The 21,667-nt window shown below is 47.6% G+C and overlaps 1 protein-coding gene and 1 pseudogene across 5 annotated transcripts in view; both read right to left on the minus strand.

Annotated features, from left to right (window-relative positions):
- The window catches only part of PTPN3 (protein tyrosine phosphatase non-receptor type 3), a 167,423-nt gene that overhangs the window by 65,180 nt on the left and 80,576 nt on the right, over window positions 1-21,667 (minus strand). For 4 of the 5 annotated variants that reach the window (XM_010808232.4, XM_024995600.2, XM_059889024.1 and 1 more), the window contains exons 2-6: window positions 15,780-15,934; window positions 10,087-10,194; window positions 9,968-10,010; window positions 7,257-7,335; window positions 2,460-2,504 (exon numbers count right to left, since the gene is read on the minus strand). In XM_010808232.4, coding sequence (XP_010806534.2) covers window positions 2,460-2,504; window positions 7,257-7,335; window positions 9,968-10,010; window positions 10,087-10,194; window positions 15,780-15,934 — 430 coding nt within the window. Of the gene's footprint in view, window positions 1-2,459; window positions 2,505-7,256; window positions 7,336-9,967; window positions 10,011-10,086; window positions 10,195-15,779; window positions 15,935-21,667 lie in introns of those variants that run through there. The other variant, NM_001205687.2, reaches the window with a different exon arrangement.
- LOC112447939 (uncharacterized) lies at window positions 1,027-1,144 on the minus strand (annotated as a pseudogene).

The raw sequence follows: 21,667 nt of genomic DNA on the forward strand, positions 1-21,667 counted from the left end.
CGTGAAGTTCCCAAGATATGAGTCACCCCCACCTCTCTGACTAATCTGGCTGGCTCACCAGGGTTCCCCTCCTGGCCTGCTGTGCTGTGCGCTGGTCCTGAAGCAGAATATGAATATGGAGGTAGCCCTGAGGGGGCCACCATCTTTCAAGTAACCATGCATTCCTGCTAGAACTTCTAAATGCAGATACATCTAGGGATACTTGCTATCTATTCAACCATCTGGAGACTCAGCCCATGGGGAGAGCAAAGGTCAGCATTCACTCTCCCACCAAGATGGGCTTCAGTGAAGTCAAAGCTGGTGTCCTTGCTACAGGAAGAGCCTGTGAATGGGATTTGGGGAACAGCTTAGGAACAACCCTATGAGTAAGTCAGAAAGAACATTTCCAAAGGATGGCGTAAATTATAACAAACTAAAGAACACCATGTTCTTCGACAGATTCCTCTCTTTCTCAGTAAGTTTCAGGGTCTCCATCTGTCAGACAAGATCGCCTATTTCAGCAGGAAGGAGAGGATGAACAAACCCTTCTGAGCCCAGGAGAAACGCTAACCAGCTCCACCGACTCTGTCAAGAGATCCACGGTTCCTAAGGGCCAGATGCCACCCTGACCCCACACCCCTCGCCCCCGAGATGGGGGCCGCCTGCAGGCCTCACAAGGTGCCGGGGGTCTAAGCCAGGACGTGGCCCTCAATAGGTTTCTCCCATTGAAAATGCAGATATCCAACTTCCAACACTTGGAGAGCCAGACTGGAAGCTCCTGAGCGTAGGGGTGGGGGGCCCAGCCCCATCTGACCACACAGTCAGTGCCTGTCTTGTAACAGGTGCTCACAAAACGTGTGGGGAAAACACGGCGGTGTGCACACAAGAGAGACAACCGTGTCTGCTGCCACAGAGGGCAGCCTGGACCCAGGGCAGGGGTGACCATTTCAGCTGAGAGGTCCCCTGAAACACGAGGCTGCCGCAGGCAAGGGTGGGCACCAGGTTACAGGAGGGGTCCTCTCTCTCTCCCTGTGTTCTCTCATAAGCAGGGGGTCTCCAACTGGGACTGTGCGGGTAGGGCGGTGTCCTCACTGCCCAGTGAGATTTATTAAACTGGTAAGAACAGACACTACGCTTGATCTTAGCCAAGAGGCCGAGAAGTGATTTATCTCCTCGTGTCCTATTTATTGTGCTACAGAAGGGACTTGTTCCTCCCTCAAATGGGAGGATGAGCCAAATTACAGAACCGGTCTAGGGCCCCTAGGCCATCAAGTTCTGGCGATCCTTTCTTTGAGGGATCTCTTGCTTCTAACCGTCCCTCCTGCCCCACACTCCTTGCCCCCTATTCTCTGGCCTGGATGCCTTTTAACAGCTCTCTCAAGAGCTGCACCTTCCCTCCCACCTAGACGGAAGCTCCTCAGCCTCTTCCAGCCTTCCCTGTAGACGCTGCTCCTGCCAGATCCCTCCTGCTTAAACACCCGTGACAGCGCTGCTCTGCCTGCTGGATCCAGGACGCACACCTACGTGTGATAGGAAGAGCTCGCCCTCTCTCTTCTCTCTTAAGCCCCCCGCATGTGGTCTCCAACTAGGACTGTGGGGCATGGGGTGCTGTCCTCTCTGCCCCAGGAGATCTGACTCCTCACATCTCCACCAGCCCCCAAGCCCCAGCTCGTCACAGCGGTCCACACTTCACAAAGCCCACACCGGCGGCATCTTTTCCTAACACCTACAGCGGCTGTGCTCTCCACTCCGCATACTGGTCCCAGCTGCTTCACGGGCTCCTGTCTCGTTTCTCCAGTGAGACCACAAGCTCCCACTTGGCAGCCCAGAGGGGGCTTCCGAAGACCCTCCTCAGTAGAAGGAAAGAGGAAGTGGGAAGGACAGGAGCAAAACACGGCTGTTCCCACCCGTTTACCTGCTGCAGTGTCTCTGGTAAGTCAAGAAAAACTCTGAATGCTGGAGGTGGCGGCTCAGGGACCACTGACTTGGAGTCCCCCTCCCCTTCCTGAGCTGCTCAGATACTCTGCAGCCATGGAGACGGTCCTCATACGCAAGAACTGCTGAAGCATGGCTGAAGCTCCAGTCTTCCAGCAAAGCTTCCCAGAGAGAAAAAGAGTCACTTCTGGGTACTAAGGGGCTCGGAGGGGACCTAATTGGGCCTGATGTGCCTTCCTGGATGAAGCTCATTTCATGTTCAGGGTCTCTCCCTCCCTCTCTCTACAGTTTCTCAGGTCTTTACCAGAAAGATAACTGCCTTCTGTAATAAAACTGAAACAAACAAAATGAGGTTTATCGGTTCTCAGCTTCCTAAGTCCAGACCTAGCCAGAAACAGATGTCTCAAGCAGGATGCTGCTTTCAACATCCGATTGCTGTTTACATTTAATATTGTTACCAGAAATGCACGCTCATTAGATTAAAACCAGGAATTTCAGTAGTCTAGGGCAACTGATGGAAAAAGAAGATGAAAAATTCTCATTACCTTCCTTCACAAATATCCATCTTCAGTTGTAAGAAATACAAATGCCTATGAAATAATTGATCTCATTAATTCATAATACACAAGGGAAAACATGCAAAAAAAAAATGACAGATGAGTGAAGGACAAGACCTACACATTTGAAAAACAAAACACAAAAAAACATATTTTTGTTTCAAGTATCAGATGCTGTTCCCGTACATTGCAAAGCTGCCTGTTTCCATCACAGTGGTTCATGTGGCTGCCTTAGTCTCAATGGGCCAGGGGGTGATTTCCAGCCAGCCTCTTGCCAGCCCCGCATGCAAATGCTGTCTTAGGGATGGACAGAGTAAGAGGAGCCCACCAATGACTGGCTGGTGCCGCTGCCAGTGGGCGCCCCCGCCCTGGACCTTCCCAGTCAAACCTGGGGTATCTGAGAGCACCAGTACCCACAGGCAGCCCCACACACCAAGGGGCTGCCGTTCTGCACACAGCATTTGCACACCCACGTTCCGCTGTGTGAAGTTACCGAGAGGAGGAGGGTCTATGCAGACACCTCCTTGGCTGGAGTGCAAACACCCAGCTGGGCTTTTTCCTGTGTCCCAGGAACTGTTGGTGCCTGAGCAAAAGCACAGACATCAGCCGACTCCAGGCTGCCAGGCCTCCAGGCTGAATTCTGCGCATGTCTGTGAGCTCCCAGCACTGCTGCTTTGAAACCTGGGACTTGATCTGTGGACAGAACCTGGTAAGCTCTTGGTAAGTCACAGGCGCCTCCATCCAGGGAGTGGAGGGCATCGACAATGCCGTGCAGGCCAGGAAGAGCCCTGGAGCGCGTTATATTTAGGGACACGGCACACATGTGACACTTGGCCGCTGTCCCCACTCTTTTTTAAAGCCTGGATTCACTTGGGATACAGATTCCAGTGTCTGGCCAAGGTGACAAAAGGGAAACTTCTTGAAATCTAATACAGAGGCAGTAGAAGTGTTCAGGGGGCAGGAGAGAGAGAGAGAATTTTGGCAGTTTAAACAAATCAGTCTCAATAGTCCTAATTTCGATGTTTAAAGGTCAAGGCGCCAGTGTTTTGAGATGTGAATGTTTCACATGGTGTTACAACCTTGTATTTGCACAGTTCTGGGCTGTGTGTGGTATTTCACAACTTACGGATTCATTTCAACCTCCTTGGACTGCAAGGAGATCCAACCAGTCCTTCCTAAAGGCGATCAGTCCTGAGTGTTCATTGGAAGGACTGATGCTGAAGCTGAAACTCCAATACTTTGGCCACCTGATGTGAAGAGCTGACTCATTGGAAAAGACCCTGATGCTGGGAAAGATTAAAGGCAGGAGGAGAAGGGGACGACAGAGGATGAGATGGTTGGATAGCATCACTGACTCAATGGACATGAGTTTGGGTAAATTCCAGGAGTTGGTGATGGACAGGGAGGCCTGGCATGCTGCCGTCCATGGGGTTGCAGAGTCGAACACGACTGAGCAACTGAACTGAACTGAAGGACTCTGAAGTGGGTACCACTACCTCCATTTTTTACTGATGAGGACACGGATGTTCAGATGGGTGACGTGGGGTCAGTGATGTCTTATTTCAACCTGGACACTCGTGTTATGAAAAAAAAAAATCTGGCTCTATTACAAATTTCTTATGTGTCTAATGACTAAAAACCTTAGGATCAATCTCCTGATATTACTTTGATTATAAGACTTGTCAATTACTCTTAATGCATTCAGCGCCAGAACACTGAGGGATGGTGTGACATACACACGCTGATTCACGCTTATTCCATATCGGAAACTCTAGCTCTGCCACCTAGGGGAACACAACGGGTCCTTTCTACTTTGTTCCTATGTTTATTCAAGCTGATATTCAAGTGGAATTAAGTGTTCTCTCCTCCTATAACGCTGCTGAGAGAAAAAAGAGGAGGGAGAGAATCACAGGTAATCCAGTGGTAAATCTGGATTTTCACTGCTGAGTCCTGCTAGGTGGCAGGTCTTCCTCAGGGTGTAAAGGAGAACAGGAACCTGCAGACCCCCGTTCACCACATGCTACCTTGTTGTATATTCAGCAATGTCTCTGAGTCAACCCCAGGATATCACACAAAAAGACAGGAATAGTGGAATGATGCCCAAGTCCCTAGGAATCTTGGATCTCCCTAAGAATCTTAAAGGAGCCTGATTCTGAGACTGCCAGTAGATGAAAGTCTATATAGAATAGTCTAAATTTATCAGGAACAGCCGTTGTGGAGGCTCACAATCAAAGATACAGTGATTAGGATAAAGGAAGTCATTTAGAAGAGACGCTCCGTGTGTCTGACTTCAGAAATGTAAAAGCTCACTGCTGGAGTCTGCCCCATCCGTGACCTCAACTTCAGAAAAAAGCAATGAAGGCCTCCCTGCCTAGATCCTTGGTAAACAAACAGGAGACAACACACACCACCTCTGTATTCCTTCTTTGACCCTTGAAATCAAAATTTCTTTAAAGGGGAACTTCCTTTTGGATAAGCTATAGAGCTGGGGCTTAAAAAAGATACTGTGTATAATATGTACATCAATTATACCTCAATTAAAAAAAAAAGAGAGAAATACTATGGGTCAGGAACACAGGAAAAATTCTTCCTTTAAGTAAAAACAAGACAAAAGACCATTTTAAAAAAAAATTAATGGTGGAAACCTGGCCCAGACTAAGAAGAAGATCTGGCAGTCCTGGCTGTTTTCCCAGCTCTTAGGAGGCACAGGGGCAGCTGCTAGCATGGCTCCTGCTGTGTTAGGAGCAAAGTGGTGCCCACATCCCAGGGACTGACAGCTGTAATCTTCTCCACACTGGGGCGACCACCCATCTTAAGATGGGAGGGGGGGTGGTGGGGCTGGGTGTCCGTCTGCAACCGGTGACTCTTAGGAGGGACACGGACAAACCGAATTTTACCTGGGACTTAGGTAAGAACAAAATTTAGTCTATTACTTGTCTTGAGCCAAAATCCGCCTTTCTGTAGCTTCCACTCACTGGCTATAATTCTACCACCAAGCACATCTAATTCCCCCTTTCCTATGACAACCCTTTGCAGATCTGAAGGCAGTCTTCATTTCTGAATCTTCTCTCAGTCCTCAACTCCCTACATCTCCTCAGGAGGCTCAGCAGGCAGAGGCTTTCCTGGTGGGTATGGATGTGGGGTCTGACGCCCGAGGGGGGCCCTGGAGAGGGGCGCCTGGGCTAAGTTGGCAGGAGTGATCCCTTCACTCAGGTACCCTGGCAGCCACAACCCTGGGGCACCAGCATCTCAACCCGCTAACAGAGGAAGCGTGGTTCACACTTGGGATGGGAACCCTTCAGTGGATAGTAAAATCAACTTAATGAGCCACAACTGGCATTTTAAGCGAAGAAAAGAGAAAGCTTAAGGGTGCTTTGCACTTACTACTGTTTCAAGAAATGTCTGCTTCAGTAATTTACATATATCTGTGTAATATATTACAAAGCAAAATATATATGTGGGGTTGTGATAAAAAAAAATTCCCACTGGTTAAAAACACACACACACATAATCCATCATGACATTTTAAAACAAAACTTAAAAAACTTGGTATTTGGTGGTAGGTAGCCTGGGGAAATCTCATAGATCATGTCACCACTTTGCATCCACCAGCATGAACTATTCTGCTGGGTTGAGCATCCTACACCTTCCCTTAGTCCATCTGTGTGAAGAGCTATTATGGGGAAAACTCAAGGCACCACATGTATGTCCCGTGGTTACCCAGTGAGACATGTGGGACATCTTATATCTGCTTAAAATTTAACTTGATAGTAAACACAAGTCAAATTTTCAATGCCTTCTATTGTACAGAGACGAGGTGTACGAAGAAGACAAACTAGTAATAGAATAATATTTGGCCTTTACACACATTACAAGTTAAAATGTGGTCATGTGATTACTAGTTTAAAAAAAGGAAAAAAGTGAAACAGCACTTTCTGTCCAAGTTAGTGTTGCCTCCTTGGTGATGGTCTCATGGCCACCATGGGCACAAGACAGGATCTAACAATCCTGAACATTCAGTGCTTTTTTTTGGATGGAAGAGTTTCCCTCCCTTAGAAAAACAAACCTTTCAATAACCGAAGGGCTGGCTGATGCCCTGGGGGAGGGGAAGGAGAGGCCAGGTGAGTTTGCAGAGCCCGGGTTTAAACAGCATCAACTCTCCTGTGCCCATTCTTTGGTTCCAAACACGGGTCCCCACCCACAAAACCCACGTGCCAGCACAACAGGAGGGCCAGGACCTGAGCCAAGCCTGGAGGGGTAAACAACTCTTGCAGCCCTCTCCCCTTATCTGGTTCACAGATTCGCGGAGGCGGAGGCAAGATGCTGGCCAGCCTCCTCTCCTTCCAACTGGGGATCTGATAGAAAGTTCTCAGTTAAGAGACCTCTGGTTCTCCTCAAGAGCTCACTCCTAGCCCTTCAGAGACACTGCACTACTTGATCGGTAGAGGACTTTGACAAACTTCCTTTCCTGCAGGAGCAGAAAATACCTGCGTTCTGAGACCAAGCGTGCTCAGCTCGAAGAGGAGCCTGGATGGAAGGGAAGGTGCTGGTAGGAGCATGCTGGGGACTGCACCAAATCAGAAGAAAGAGACTCAAGATGAAAACTAATTTGCTGATTAAAATTTCAATACATGTCCCCCAGTTTTTACTGGGATCTTAAGTGACTGTTGCTGCAGTTACACCCAAATGAAAGATTTGACCACAGTGACAAATTGAAGAGTACATTTTTAGTGGTTACTCAATTTTTATACACTAAATAGGAAACTTAAGAAAAAATGTTATTACCTGGTTTGTTCTTGCTGCAGTGTGTTGGGATCAGGTATAAAAAATCTTACTCGAAAATGCAGGGTACAGGGGAAACCTCCTAAAACATTTTTCAAAAACAAATTAAATTTTCCCTTTAAAAAAGGCAATGCATGTTTTTTACTAGACCACAGCTTTTTCCATCAATAAAAGGACTAGCTTCACAAAAGGAGTGCATGAGTTAGTTAACTGTTCAGAAATCTCCAAGCCTATAAAAATATTTTTGCAACATCAGCATAAAATGAGATATAATCTATTTTCCGAAACATGTTTAACTTAGGGAGGTGTTCAAACACTGCACTCCATCATCTGTATTAGGAATTTTAAAAATCCTTAATTTAGCAGATTAAACAGAACTCACAAAGAAAATCTCTCACATATATAATGACTCCACACTTTTCAAATATTTTCAGATACATTCTTGAATGCAAACACCGCCAGGACTATGAATAGGCTAGGGTGCTGTCGACTGCAGCATACAACGTAGCCACCAGGCTGGCCGGCCACCCACCCCTCAGAGTTTTGCCTTAGGCCACACAGCTGAGGATAACACCATGGTTAACTGCACTGAGTCTTTTGACTCTGCATGCCCACATTTTAAAATTAATTTTGATCCTGGAAAATATTTCATGCTTTTAATGCAAAGTGAATTCTAAAAATGATTCATATACCAGCAAATATTACACAGCTAACATATTCAGATATTTTATGCAACAAGGCCAGGAGTCCATTTGCTTGTAAGAATAGATTTTGTCCATTTCTTTTGCTGGATGTGGTAACAGATGATCAGATTCTGTCTCAAAGATCCCACGCTCTTCTTCATGTCCATTTCTCGCCTGTCCATTACTCAGTATCTAGTCACTGATCCTTTCCAGAACCTTCTTACTCTCTGAAACGCAAATCTTTTCTACCCTGCTCTCCTCCACTGAGCTCCTCTACCGTAGCTCCTTCGGGGATCCACCCTCCTATCTCAGTAGAACTTCTGCCTTTATCTCCAGCTTGTATCAAACTCTTTAACAGTGTGTGTGTACCTGTGAATGTACCTCTGTGCAGGTACCTGGGGCCAGTGGGTGATTCTGTAGCTCTAGGTGCAGGCTGACGACCTATACATCAGGGGATGGATAAGTCCTCCCAATGGTCTGGACGCCCTACTGGCTCCCCTCCCTGCCTCCCCGCTCTGAACTTCTCACTTCTGTGTCCCAAGCATGCCTCCTTGCCTTTCTCATCCTCTTCTGTGCACCCAGAGCATCCTATCACGTGCTCAGGGCCACCCCAGAGCTGCCTCTACCCTTGTCTCCATCCCTACAGTTGGCTGTAAGCTCCTTGAGGGCAAGGTCCAACTCTCATTCCCAGAGCTTAGCCCAGTGCCATGCTAGAGTCTGAGCATGGAACCTGTCTGCTGTCACATGTCCATGCACATGTGAGCTCATTCCTCTGTGAATTCAAATGGGGGCACAGAGTTGCCTGCACAGCATCTCTGCAGCTCCCCCTGGTACTTCTGAATGCTAAGGACACAACTCACAGGAGGAAAGAGGGCTGAGGCCCTGACTCCAGGTGAGGGCACCCATGGGATCCGAGTCAGGTCCCCTGATCGCTACTTCTTCCCGCCCTGGCGCCAGGCCAGTGGGGAACGTGTCATCATGGGTGTGCACATTTGTGTGTACAGATCCACCTGCCTTCACCCCTCGATCATCTACTGGCCACCTCCTATATGGAGAGCACCACGCGGGGCGTGACAAGTACCCTAACTGCAAAGAGCTGGCCGTTTTGCAAGGACGATAAAGGCCAATAACTCAGAGCGAAGGAGAGAGTATTCTGAGGCACAAAGCAGACAGTGATCAATGTACACGAGGGGAGAGGGAGGCAGGGCTTCTATTAGAGGAAATGGAATCTGAGTGACATTGAAGAGAAATAGCAAGACTGGGATATAGGGAAGTGAGAGGGAAGAGCATTCCTAATAGAGGGAACAGACCCAGGGAAGGTGCAGAGGTGGGTATGTGGTCCTGCGTGTCAGCTAGGTTTGGGGCAAAAAGTACATGTAGGGAACAGAGAGCGTGACTGGAAAGCCAGGCAGAGAGTGGGGTGAGGTGTAGCTGGACAGCCCGCCTAACTGGAAGGTAACCTACAGCAACAGGATATACTTATGTGTGTATCTGTGACACTATCTATCCATGCCTCCGCTTCCAGGGAATGGAACTGTGCTGCTGAAAAGGACTGGTGGTGGGGGGGTGCAGGGGGAAGAGTGTGATGTATGTGTGTGTATCATTTTTTTCCCATCCTGGCTCTCACACTGGGCTGAAAAACTGTGCTGCTGAAATGGACTGGGGCGGGCGGGTGTGTGCGTGCGTGCGTGTGTGTGTCTCTTTCCCATCCTGGCTCTCACATGGGCTGAAAAAGGTCATCGTCCTTCCCCTTTCTTTCCTATAAAAAGAAGTGTGGGTTCCTCTGCTCTTAGCCGCCTTCTTTTACCTTTCCCTCTCTTGCCCACAGCTGCCGAGGAGCCTTGGGGGCTGATCTGGAAGTTTCTCTGCTAACTCAGAAGTCAGGCAGGAGGAAGCCAGCTTACTCACGTCTCCTGGGCCACCTGGAATCCAGGTTCCAGATGTTTCAGGTATGCTGAGAACTGGAGGAGAGAAACGGGCCGTGATACGCTAACACCTAGTGTTCAAGCGAAATGGGAAGCTCACACCCACCTTTTAACTGCTTCCTGATGGGTTTGCTTGCTTCAAGCCATCTCTGTTGGGTAAGAAAACATAAGATATAAAACCAACCCCTGCAGGAGCGCAGCATGTCCTCAAGAGAGCGTACTCACAGGAGAGTCCAGTGAGTCATCACCATGCTGTAAACCGAAATACTCCTTCTCAGTCACACCCAGGTAGTTGTAAGCCATGTCCAGGAGAACTTGACCGGTATCTTGTTTCTAGGAAAGAAAACGTCCAGTGGACAAAATTTTAAAACAAATTAAGAGCTGGTCTCTAGAGTCTTTACTGCAGATAAGAAGGTATTAAAACATGTGGTGAGATTTCATGCACACACGTACCCTACAATACGTGTGTGTGTGTGTGTGTGTACGCACATGTGCTCAGTCATGCCCGATTCTCTGTGACCTATGAACTGTAGCCCACCAGGCTCCTCTGTCCATGGGATTCTCCCAGCAAGAATACTGAAGTGGGTTGCCATTTCCTCCTCCAGGGTATCTTCCCCACCCAGGGATCAAACCCATGTGTCTTTCATCTCCTGCCACTGGCAGGCAGACTCTTTACCACCGCACCACCAGGTAAGCCCTGCCCTACAATAAGAAATGCTTTAATAAATTCCAAGTCAAGAAGCACAATTGAACATATGGAAAATAAGGCTAAGGTAAATATGACTTAGAAGAATGAGATTAATTTAATTTTCTAAGATTTCTTCCTTCCTCTTAGCTGAGATTCTCAAGTGATAATGTCTGAATTGGAAAACTAAGACATCCTGATGACAGTAAATTCTGCGTGACCTGCTCATGGATTATCCACAGCAAAATGCTAATCCACATCGGTCCGTGTTGGCTCCTCAGAAGCCAGGCAAGCGTATGCAGGGAGGAAAACTCTAATGGCATGAAGGAAGACAGCTAAGAATACTCAAATGCCATTGGAAATACTCTCAAAGGGATCTGGCAGGGGACACTGGAGGATTATCTGCCTCCCTACTCTGCGCCATCTGAAGTGAGAAGCCAGTGGAGACGCTCAGCCCACTTCACGTCCAGGGCAGGGCTCAGCCACCTTCTCCACTCGCTGCTCAGGGAGCAGGCGTGGGGCTGGGGAACGGGGACAGAGCCACAACACGCGTCCCTCTTCTGCCGTCCCGGGGAGGCCAGCTGTGCAAGCAGTGACCGGGACTCGGTGTGTCAAGTGCCATGGAACACTCCGGGCACAGTGGACACAGGGGGGCAGGGCAAGGCAGCCCCTGACCACGGTCTGCAAGGGGGACAGGAGCTGAGCGCCATGCCTTTTCTCCAGGTGCAGGCATTCAGCAAAGGCAGCAAGTGGATGGCCCAGCACAAAGGCGCGGGGGTGGGAACTGCAAATTCTACTTGAACAGGCAGACTTCTCCAGAATCCTTTGAACCCAACCCTTTAACTTAAGGGCAATGTGAGTCAGAAATAGACCACACAGAGAACCAGCAAAGGCAGCTTTTTTGAGCGCCTGAGAGCAGATGATGTACCTGAAAACAGGTCACCATGACCAGCATGGGGAGAATTAGATAACTGTCACCCCCTCCTGCAGCCACTTCTCCAGGACAGTCACATTATCTGGCGCACAGCGTGGGAACGTAAGACACACCCGTGTCCTGAACACGTCCCCTTCCTGCCCCGGGGCCCTGGCTCCTGCCGCTGCCTCCGCTTCCCAGGTCACCTCCCATCCCAGGGGAGTCAGGATGGTTTGGAAAAGATGACCTAGTCCACATACTCCAAATCATGACATAGTCTCTCCCCGAATTACAAGATATTCACAATGCCAAGAGCCATCCGTTGCCCTTGCTGAGGTTATTAGTTGTATGATTTTATATTATGTTTAACGTGAACTGTGGTGCTGGAGAAGACTCTTGAGAGTCCCTTGGACAGCAAGGAGATCAAACCAGTCAAATCTAAAAGAAATCAGTCCTGAATATTCATTGGAAGGACTGATGCTGAAGATGAAGCTCCAGTACTTTGGTCACCTGATGCGAAGAGCTGACTTGTTGGGAAAGACCCTGATGATGGGAAAGACTGAGGGCAGAAGAAGGGGGCGACAGAGGATGAGATGGTTGGATCATATCATCGACTCAATGGACATGAGTTTGAGCAGACTCTGGGAGATTGTGAAGGACAGGGAAGCCTGGCGTGCTGCAGTTCACGAGGTGGCAAAGAGTCAGCCACGACTGAGCAACTGAACGACAACAAAATCAATCACTGTAATCTACGGGGCATCTACAAGGAGCCAGCCTCAGTACTCTGCACATTTTATATAGGATCTCCAATCTGTACTGCAACATCACATAGCCATCACCACACTTCCTGTGCAGAGAAGCAAACTGAGGTCCCAAAGGCTCCATGCCTTGAGCCACCAGCTGACGGGTGTCTGACTGCCTGACTCAGGTGGGTCTGATGCCAGAGCCTGCACGTGCCCTCTGCATTGCCTCTCTCCCCTCTGGAATGCATCATCCATCATTCCAGTAGCTGCACAACTCACTCAGTTCTCAAAAGGACCCGAAATAAGACACATTTTTGATGAGAAGAGGCCTCCGGGCCCAGCACCCCACCAGAGGTCATCTTGGCTACATCAGGTCACTGCCTAAGACAGCCCTGCTCTCTGGGCTGAGTTGAGAACAGCTGACATCTAGGCCAGCTTGCCTGAGGATGCCCGCTCCTGGTCATGAGAGGGCCTGGGCTAAGGAAGCTGAATGTGACCCCCGGGAGCAAAAACATACAAAGCGATGGAGATTCTAAGCTGGAACCGGGCCCTCGTATTCACGGGTCAGCCTTAACCAGGCTGCTGGAAGCCCGGGAAGTAGCGCAGGCAGGAGTGACAGTCATGGCGATGTCCGTCACTGATGATGACGGGCGCCAGCTGAACGCCAGGCTCTGTTCCGAGGCTCCGCGTAACCTCTGGGTGGATGCCGTCCTCACCACTCTCCCTCCTTAAAACATGTTCTCACCTGGGCTTCTCATTCCCTCTCAGCCTCCCCTCATCTCCACAGTCTCCCGCTTGCTCCTCATCTCCCCAGGCTTTAAACACTGAACCTCAGTCATCTTCCCTGTCTCGTCTCAAGTGATCCTGAGATAACATCTCTACATCCACACGTGTATCCTAGCCTAGACTCTTCCTTCAACTCATCTGTGTACATATTGCCATGTCTACAAAGACAAGTAACAAGCATCTCAAACTGACCACGTCTAAAACAGAACCAGTTATTTCTGCCCCCAATCCTGTTTCTCTCTCAGCCTTTCCCATTTCTATAAATTGCAACTCCATCTTGCCCACTGCTCAGGTCAAAAACCTTGGGGATCACCTCGAGGGTTCTTTCACATCCCAGATCCCACTGGTTCCACATTTTAAGTTACTTCCAGGCTTGGTTTACTCTTGGCCGAATGACCACACCATCTAATGATCGATCATGGTCTCCGCCACAGAATGCGAGTCTCAGCCCTTGCCCCATCCCCACCTCCCAGTCAATACAGCATCCTGAGTGAGACCTGAGTCAGATCACATCAGGTCTCTGCCCTAACCCTTCAACACTCTTTGCTTCATTCAGAACACAGCCAGTGCTCAGCATGACCTACAAGGCTCTTCACAATCCCCTGTCCCCTTAAGAGGAAAAAAGTTACGTTAAAAAAGTAAAAAAACAAAAAACAAAAAACACCAAAACCCTACCTATTTTATTACAGAAAATGTTGGTTTTTTCTTCTCCAGACTTAAGTGGGAAAGAAGAAAAATTAACTATTTGCACCCCAATGTTTTGTTGTGACATAGCAAAATAATCAAGCACAATGTTATATTCCATCCTTACTGATTTTTTTCCCTTCTATCTGTACCATCTGCCGTGTTCATTCCTCCAATCCTGTGTCCACCGTGATGTGGGAGGAAGGGACATTTTGTCAAAAAGCACGCTGGTGTATGTGTGTTCGCCAGCTCATTTGTTCACAAAACCATTTTATGATATTAAAAAAAAAAATCTTTTGAAATGGCTATTAGGGCTTCCAAAGTGGCGCAGTGGTAAAGAATCGCCTGCCAATGCAGGAGATGCAAGAGATATGGGTTCGATCCCTGGGTTGGGAAGATCTCCTGGAGGAGGGCATGGCAGCCCAACTCCAGTATTTTTGCCTGGAGAATCCCATGGACAGAGGAGCCTGGCAGGGGGTCGCAAAGTCAGACACAACCGAGCACGTGTGCATTAGAAGAAAAACCAAACAACCTATCACCTGTTATTTCTGGCCTCATCTCTGGCTCTCCTCCTCCTTGCTCATTACGCTCCAGACACACTGGCGTCCAGCCTGTTCCGTAACCGCACTAAGGGAACCCCGCCTCAGGGCCTTGGTCTGCTGCTGCTTCTACCTGGAATGTGCTTCCTCCAGAGAAGCACACGGTTCCTCCCTTACTTCCTTTAGGTCATCTCTGAAATGTCATCTTACAAGTGAGGTCTTCCCTAATCTGTAAAACGACAAATGACAACTCCACCCTTTGCCCTGCCCTGAACTCTCCACCCTTGTTATCCAGAGTTTTCTTCTAAGTACATACTATCACCTGACTATCACCTGACTTATGGTTTCCTCCGTGTGGGCGGTAAGCTTTAAAAGGACCCAGACTTTGTTCTGTTCTGTTAACTGCTGTATTCTCTGTACCCAGACCAGGGCCTGGCACAGAGTAGGTACTCAGTAAACACGTGCTGAATAAACATTCACGTTCTTATCAGGAAGAAGATATACAGCTAAGGAATAGCTCCAGGACAATGTAAATTTTAACAGAAGGGCCAGGTCTAAGCTGAGCTGTCAGTTTATAGCAACCGTTAGAGACCTGTGGGGCCTTTAGAGAGCTCCCACCATGCGGTGACTTCATATACACCGCCCTCTTCTCTTGCCTGCTCAGGTCCACAGTGACCTGGGGTCAGCAGGAAGCAGACTCTTGGGGTGGGAGGCATTCCAGAAGGGACCAGTTTTGTTACCCTTTAAATTCTTGTGGCCTCCTATCATCCCCCAATGGTTCTCCCATACCCTCTTTTCTCTTTCTGATGCCTTCCCTTGCACACTGAATTTTCCAGGCTGGGGCAGTTGCCGGCAGCCAGTCTGGGACTGGAGATGACCCCTTTAGGACTGGCCAGAGGATGGGAGAGACAGGCAAAGGTCACAAAAACCCAGGTGGTGAGTGGGGTGGGGTGAGGCGGCGGGGGCGGCTTCTGGTTAGGCATCACACTGCTGATGTAGGACTGGAGACCTCATTTCTGGCCCTGCTTCTGCTACAGGCTTGAGGTGGGAGAAGCCAGGCCATCCCCAAGCCCTGCCATCTGGGTAGCTAACCACCTCACTACCCTCCAGAGAGGACCCGCTATTTACCATCTGCACGTCTAATGAGCACCTGCTGTGTGGCAGGCACAGTGAAAATGACACTATTACTATTCTACAGAGCTCAAAAGCTTGAAGAGCGACATGTAACCTGGTAGTTGTAACTACTATCCACGGAATGTGACATGGGCTCTAACAAAGCACACACAGGGCACCATTACTGGAGAGTCAGTTCAGGAAGTCAAAGGTGTCACAGAAGCAGTAACATCTAAGACGCACACGGTTTACAAATAAGAGAGGGAAAGACATGTCAGGTAGAGACAAGAATGTGGGCAAAGTTTTTATGGCTATTTCTAGTTCAAGCTCAACATGCAAGGTTGGAGACATCAAGCTTTTATTTTAAAATAATTCTCTTCATTTTATAAACCAAGAGATGAAAAACTATTTCTTAGGGGCATTTATTCAGAAAAAATTAAATCTGGAGAACTTACGTTAACTTTAAAGGTCTGTACCAAGCCATCTAAAAAGCGGACGCTACAGATGACTTCTGATCGCGTTTTTTCTTTGGGTAATTCTGAGGTGCGTATGTTATTAATTCTTCCACCCAACGCACGTAACCGGGAGGTCATAACTATCGCTGAATAACCTGTAACAGAAGACACGCCTGTTAGCTCTAACATGAAAATTACCATTTCCATTTGAATGTATCTCTCAGTCTATCCATCCCTCACCTGTCTGCCTTGATCCTCACAAAACCGTCCGAAGACCTCAGATAAATGTGAGTTGGATAACAAACCATGTTCCCTTTGAGTTTTGAGTTCTAAGCTGCTTTAGACAATATTTATTGCTCAACTATAACACATTCAGAGAATTACATGGCTTATTTGTGTCTTATTATCTCTCTAGTCTAAATCTTCTAATTCATATTTTCCATGCCTGTAATTGTTGATGTTTTACTACTTTATATATTTGTGTATTCTACCCCTAAGAATTTTTTTTTTTTGCACCACAGAACTAAATGCGGTACAGAAATTATTTAAAATATGAAGACATTTATTGATCAATTAGACTACATTAAGAACATCTATTCATTAAGAGGCTATTTAAAAGAAAAGGCAACCCAGAGACAGCTGTAATAAATAACTACAAAGAATATACAAAGGGCTCCTACAAATCAAAAAGAGAAAAAACAAGTAGGTAAAAAATGGGAACATCAGTTGTCAAAGAAATGCAAAGTGAAACCGCAAAGCAGCAGTGCCACACCCACCAGAACGGCTGCCAGGGAATCGGGCAAAACCAAGGGCCACAGCGAGGAGCAGCTGGAGCGCTTGGGCACCACGAGTGAGGACGGGAAACTAGTGCAGCTAATCTGGAAAAGCAGAGACGTTACTTTGCCAACAAAGGTTCGTCTAGTCAAGGCTATGGTTTTTCCAGTGGTCATGTATGGATGTGAGAGTTGGACTGTGAAGAAGGCTGAGCGCCGAACAACTGATGCTTCTGAACTGTGGTGTTGGAGAAGACTCTTGAGAGTCCCTTGGACTGCAAGGAGATTCAACCAGTCCATTCTGAAGGAGATCAGCCCTGGGATTTCTTTGGAAGGAATGATGCTGAAGCTGAAACTCCAGTACTTTGGCCACCTCACGCAAAGAGTTGACTCATTGGAAAAGACTCTGATGCTGGGAGGGACTGGGGCAAGAGGAGAAGGGGACGACAGAGGACAAGATGGTTGGATGGCATCACCGACTTGATGGACGTGAGTCTGAGTGAACTCCGGGAGTTGGTGATGGATAGGGAGGCCTGGCGTGCTGTGATTCATGGGGTTGCAAAGAGTCGACACGACTGAGTGACTGAACTGAACTAAACTGAACTGAATCTGGAAAACTGGCAGTATCTACTAGAACATACGCATATTCTGTGAAATAATTCCACTCCTAGGCATATTTCCAAAAGAAAAGTATACACTTATCTGCTAAAAGACATGCATAAGACTTCATAATAGCTCCAAACTGTAAAAGACCGACTAGAATGGATAAACTGTAGTAGAGTCACACCATGCACAGACCACACAGCAAAGAACACAGATGAACTACTGTGATACACGGCAGGATTTCTTCCAGTGTTGTGTTGAGCAAGAGCAGCCAGACTCAGTAGATGACCTAGCATGGTTCAATTTACCCAAAGTTCAGCTCCAGGCAAAACTAATCGATAGAAGACAGGACAGCAGTTACCTCTGGGTGCAGTGACCAAGGGGGTGGACAGGGGTCTTCTAGGATGTGTATAGTCTACTTCTTGATTGGGGTGCTAATGACACTGATGTACTCTGTAAAAATGCATCAAACATCATTATGATTTGTGCTTTTTTTTTGATGTATATTTCAACAGAATTTACTTTTTGAGAACATGAACGAAGAGGGAATTAGAGAGCAGTTTGCAATCTGAGCATGGTATACTCAGGGAACAGTAAGGAAAGTGGCTTTACCAATGAATGCAATCGTGAAATGTTAGACTAACAAGACTAAAGCCATACGCAACCTAGGACACGGCCACTTCGTGCAGGCGTGAGGCATGCGCGTCCAGGCCAGCTCCTCGGCTTAGGACCAGAGGTGTAAATCTGACAAGACTGGGTAGAAAAGCAGATACAGATGAAGGACTTAAAGAGCAATTTAACGTCCATTTAAAAATCTATTTTCTGCAGACTTTCTCTGATGAGCCAGGCCTCTGCGTGTGCTATTGCTTCCGCCTGGGAAGCTCTTTCTGCTCCTCTTCGCCTTGTTAACTCCTACTCGGGCCTCAGTGCTTGGCATGAAGATCACCTCCTCAGGGAAGCCTTCCCTGGCATTCCTAATGACTCATATATTTGTTATAGGCTCCCTACACTGCTTATCATAACTTCACATTTATAAATGATGATGAACTTAATATCTGCTTCTGCCACCAGAAGCTGAGCTTCATGAGGGCAGGAACCAGGTCTGGTCTCGCTCACTGCATCTCCCAACACCTAGCTCTGGGAGCAGTTGATAAATATCTGAATGAATCAATGAACAAAATGAAAACTGAAGCCAAGATTATAGCCTGGAAAAAAAAAAAAAAATAGAACAACCTAATAGAACCCAGAGGGATGGTATGGGGAGGGAGGAGGGGGGAGGGTTCAGGATGGGGAACACATGTATACCTGTGGCGGATTCATTTTGATATTTGGCAAAACTAATACAATTATGTAAAGTTTAAAAATAAAATAAAATAAATTAAAAAATTAAAAAAAAAAAAAACAACCTAATAGACAAACACGGGATGGTGGGAAGAGGCAGGAGAAAAGGATGGGGTGAGAGTGGAGGCTTCGATTAGAACATAGAGTGGACCCCAGGTCCACCCTGAACTGGGGTGCTGTCGGCCAGGGCCCTCACACTGCCACGCACACACAGCACCTGGGGGTCTGATGAAGATGCTTAGGTCTCCTTCATTGGCAAGTGGGTTCTTTACCACTTAGCACCACCCGGAAAGCCCAGAATAGGGATATTTTTTCATTAAAATGGCGAAAATGGTAAATTTTATGTTTTGTATGTTTTATCACTATTTTAAAAAACCTGTGCTCCATCACATATAAAGAGAGTGCCCTGATCTTAGGCAAGTCAGTTAACTGCTTTGGCCTCAGTTTCCTTATTAATGTGTCAGTTCAGTTCAGTTCAGTCGCTCAGTCGTTTCTGACTCTTTGCAACCCCATGAATCGCAGCATGCCAGGCCTCCCTGTCCATCACCAACTCCCGGAGTTCACTCAGACTCATGTACATCAAGTCAGTGATGCCATCCAGCCATCTCATCCTCTATCGTCCCCTTCTCCTCCTGTCCCCAATCCCTCCCAGCATCAGGGTCTTTTCAAATGAGTCAGCTCTTCACATCAGGTGGCCAAAGTATTGGAGTTTCAGCTTCAACATCAGTCCTTCCAATGAACACCGAGGACTGATCTCCTTCAGAATGGACTGGTTGGATCTCCTTGCAGTCCATGGGACTATTAAGATGCAGACAAGGATTTAAGCAGGTCTGGGCAGGGCCTGAGAACCTGCATTTCTCAGACGACTGGGTGATGCCAAAGCTGCAGGTTCAGGGCCCACACTTTGAAGGGCAGTCACGCACACTCAGAAAACCACACACGTATGTCAGGGCAGGGCCAGAGATCAAGATGTGGCAGTTGGAAGCAAGGAAGGAATGATGACAAAGCTGACGAGAGGCCTGAGGAGAGTCGAGTCTCAGGAACCAGAGCAGCACAGCTTAGCTGCAGGCAGCAATGACAAAGAAGAGATGAAAGCTGTGCAGAAGATACAGCAGGACAGAGAGTGTCCTTGGGTATTTCAGAAGCTAATCCTACTTCAGAAGCTCCAGGGAAACCTCCATTCTTTTGTAGATGGGGACAGGAAATCTCAAAAAGTCATCAAAAAAGATTCCTGGGACTGGCAATAGATGGGAACTTGTTGTCACTTACAAAATTCCACCCACCCCACCACCTCCACTGTGCCCTTTCCAAGGAAAATGTCATCAGAAGGGGTGCGTTTTCTGAGTAATACCAAAAGTTATCAAAAGACAACAAATGTGTTCCATAATGCCTTAACTGCCTTGAATTTCACATGTCAAATTTATTACTTAGTCCTTGTCAAAGAATTTCAGGTGGGTTATAAAAAAAATTTTTTTTTTAAGATACAATACAACCATTTCCAGTATGGCTCTTGGTGGGAGGTGCACATCAGAGCTACCTGGAGAGCTTTCAGAAAATATGCCGTCCCTGCCCCACAGGTGGTGACTCAGCATCTCGGGGTGTGGTGCAGAATGACATTCCTCTTGGGAAGCCCTCAGAGGGTCAGGCCCGCCTGGGCTAGAAGAGTGAGTTTTGGGGGGAACCTCAGAGTGTGTTTCAGATGGTCAGATTTAGAATACAGTCAACCCTCTGGATCCGAGGTTCCCTGGCCTCGGATCCAACCAGCCACTGATTAAAAATCTTCAGGAAAGCAAAAAATTCCAGAAAGTTGGGAAAAGCAAAACCTGAATTTGTCATGCATGAGGTCACACCTAGTTACACAGCATTTATGCCATATTTGTAACTATTAACGCATTTACACTGCATTAGGCATTACAAGTCAGTGGTCCCCGACCTTTGGGGCACCAGTGACCAGTTTCGTGGAAGACAACTTTCCCATAGAAGGAGGGGGGATGGCTTTGGGATGATTCAGGCGCACTGTACTTATTGTACACTTTATTTCTATTATTATCACATTGTGATATATGAGGAAATAATTATACAACTCACCATAATGCAGACTCAGATAATCAGACATTAGATTCTCACAAGGGGCACACAGTCTAGATCCCTCGCACGCACAGATCAGTAGGGCTCGAGCTCCTCTGAGAACCTACCAGCACCGCTGACCTGACAGGAGGTGGAGCTCAGGGGTAATGAGGGCGGTGGGGAGCGGCTGTCAAAATGGATGAAGCTTCGCTTGCTGACAGCTCGCTTTGTGCTCTGCAGCCCCGTCTCTAACAGGCCACAGACCATACCAACCATGGCCTGGGGCTGGGGACCGCTGTTATAAGTAATCGAGAGATGATTTAAAGTACACTAAATCATGTCACATGCTATATGCAAATACTATGCCACTGTATATAAGGGACTTGAGCATCCTCAGGTTTTCACATCCCAGTCTGAAACCAATTCGCTGCGGATACCAAAGGGACAACTGTACAGGTTCCACAAAATCTGAGCCATTCAGAGGCCACATGTGCGACACTCGGGGAGGTGCTCAGAGCAGCTAAAACTGAGAGCAAAGCACACCACGACCCTGGACAGGAAAAAACCAAACGTGATTTCAAACAGGAGCCTCCAAATCAAAGTGCCGTGGGCTGAGGCGGCACGGCAGGTCTGATCTTCATACCGATTGCACCTGGGCAGCTCTGTGTCCGGCGCCAGCGTGTGTACGCCGGGGACTTAACTAACTTAACCAGGGTTAGTGGTGCTCCTGGCATGATCCCGCAGCCAGCTGCTGACAAACTCAAGCAGACTAGCTGCCCAGAAGAGATCTACTTTTTCCTCCTCACATGATCTCTGTTACATAATCAGGTTGGGGCCCAACATCATCATAATTCGGTGAAATTTCATGAAAGTTGCACAAACGTTCTCCCCATAATTATCCCCAAAGCAAACCTTAATACGAGCAAGCCTGATGTTGAATAACCACATAATTGAGCCATGTGGTGTTTTCCGATTGTCTTGAAATTACATCTTAAACAATCCGGTCAGGACAATGGATGCTGACTAACAGCCCTGTTTCCTGTACCGCGGCAATTGGGGAACTCAGGGTTTCTATGGCTTCCTTTATAAGCCTCTTAATTCTAA

This window comes from Bos taurus, chromosome 8 (assembly GCF_002263795.3).
Source record: "Bos taurus isolate L1 Dominette 01449 registration number 42190680 breed Hereford chromosome 8, ARS-UCD2.0, whole genome shotgun sequence".
Taxonomy (NCBI): domain Eukaryota; kingdom Metazoa; phylum Chordata; class Mammalia; order Artiodactyla; family Bovidae; genus Bos; species Bos taurus.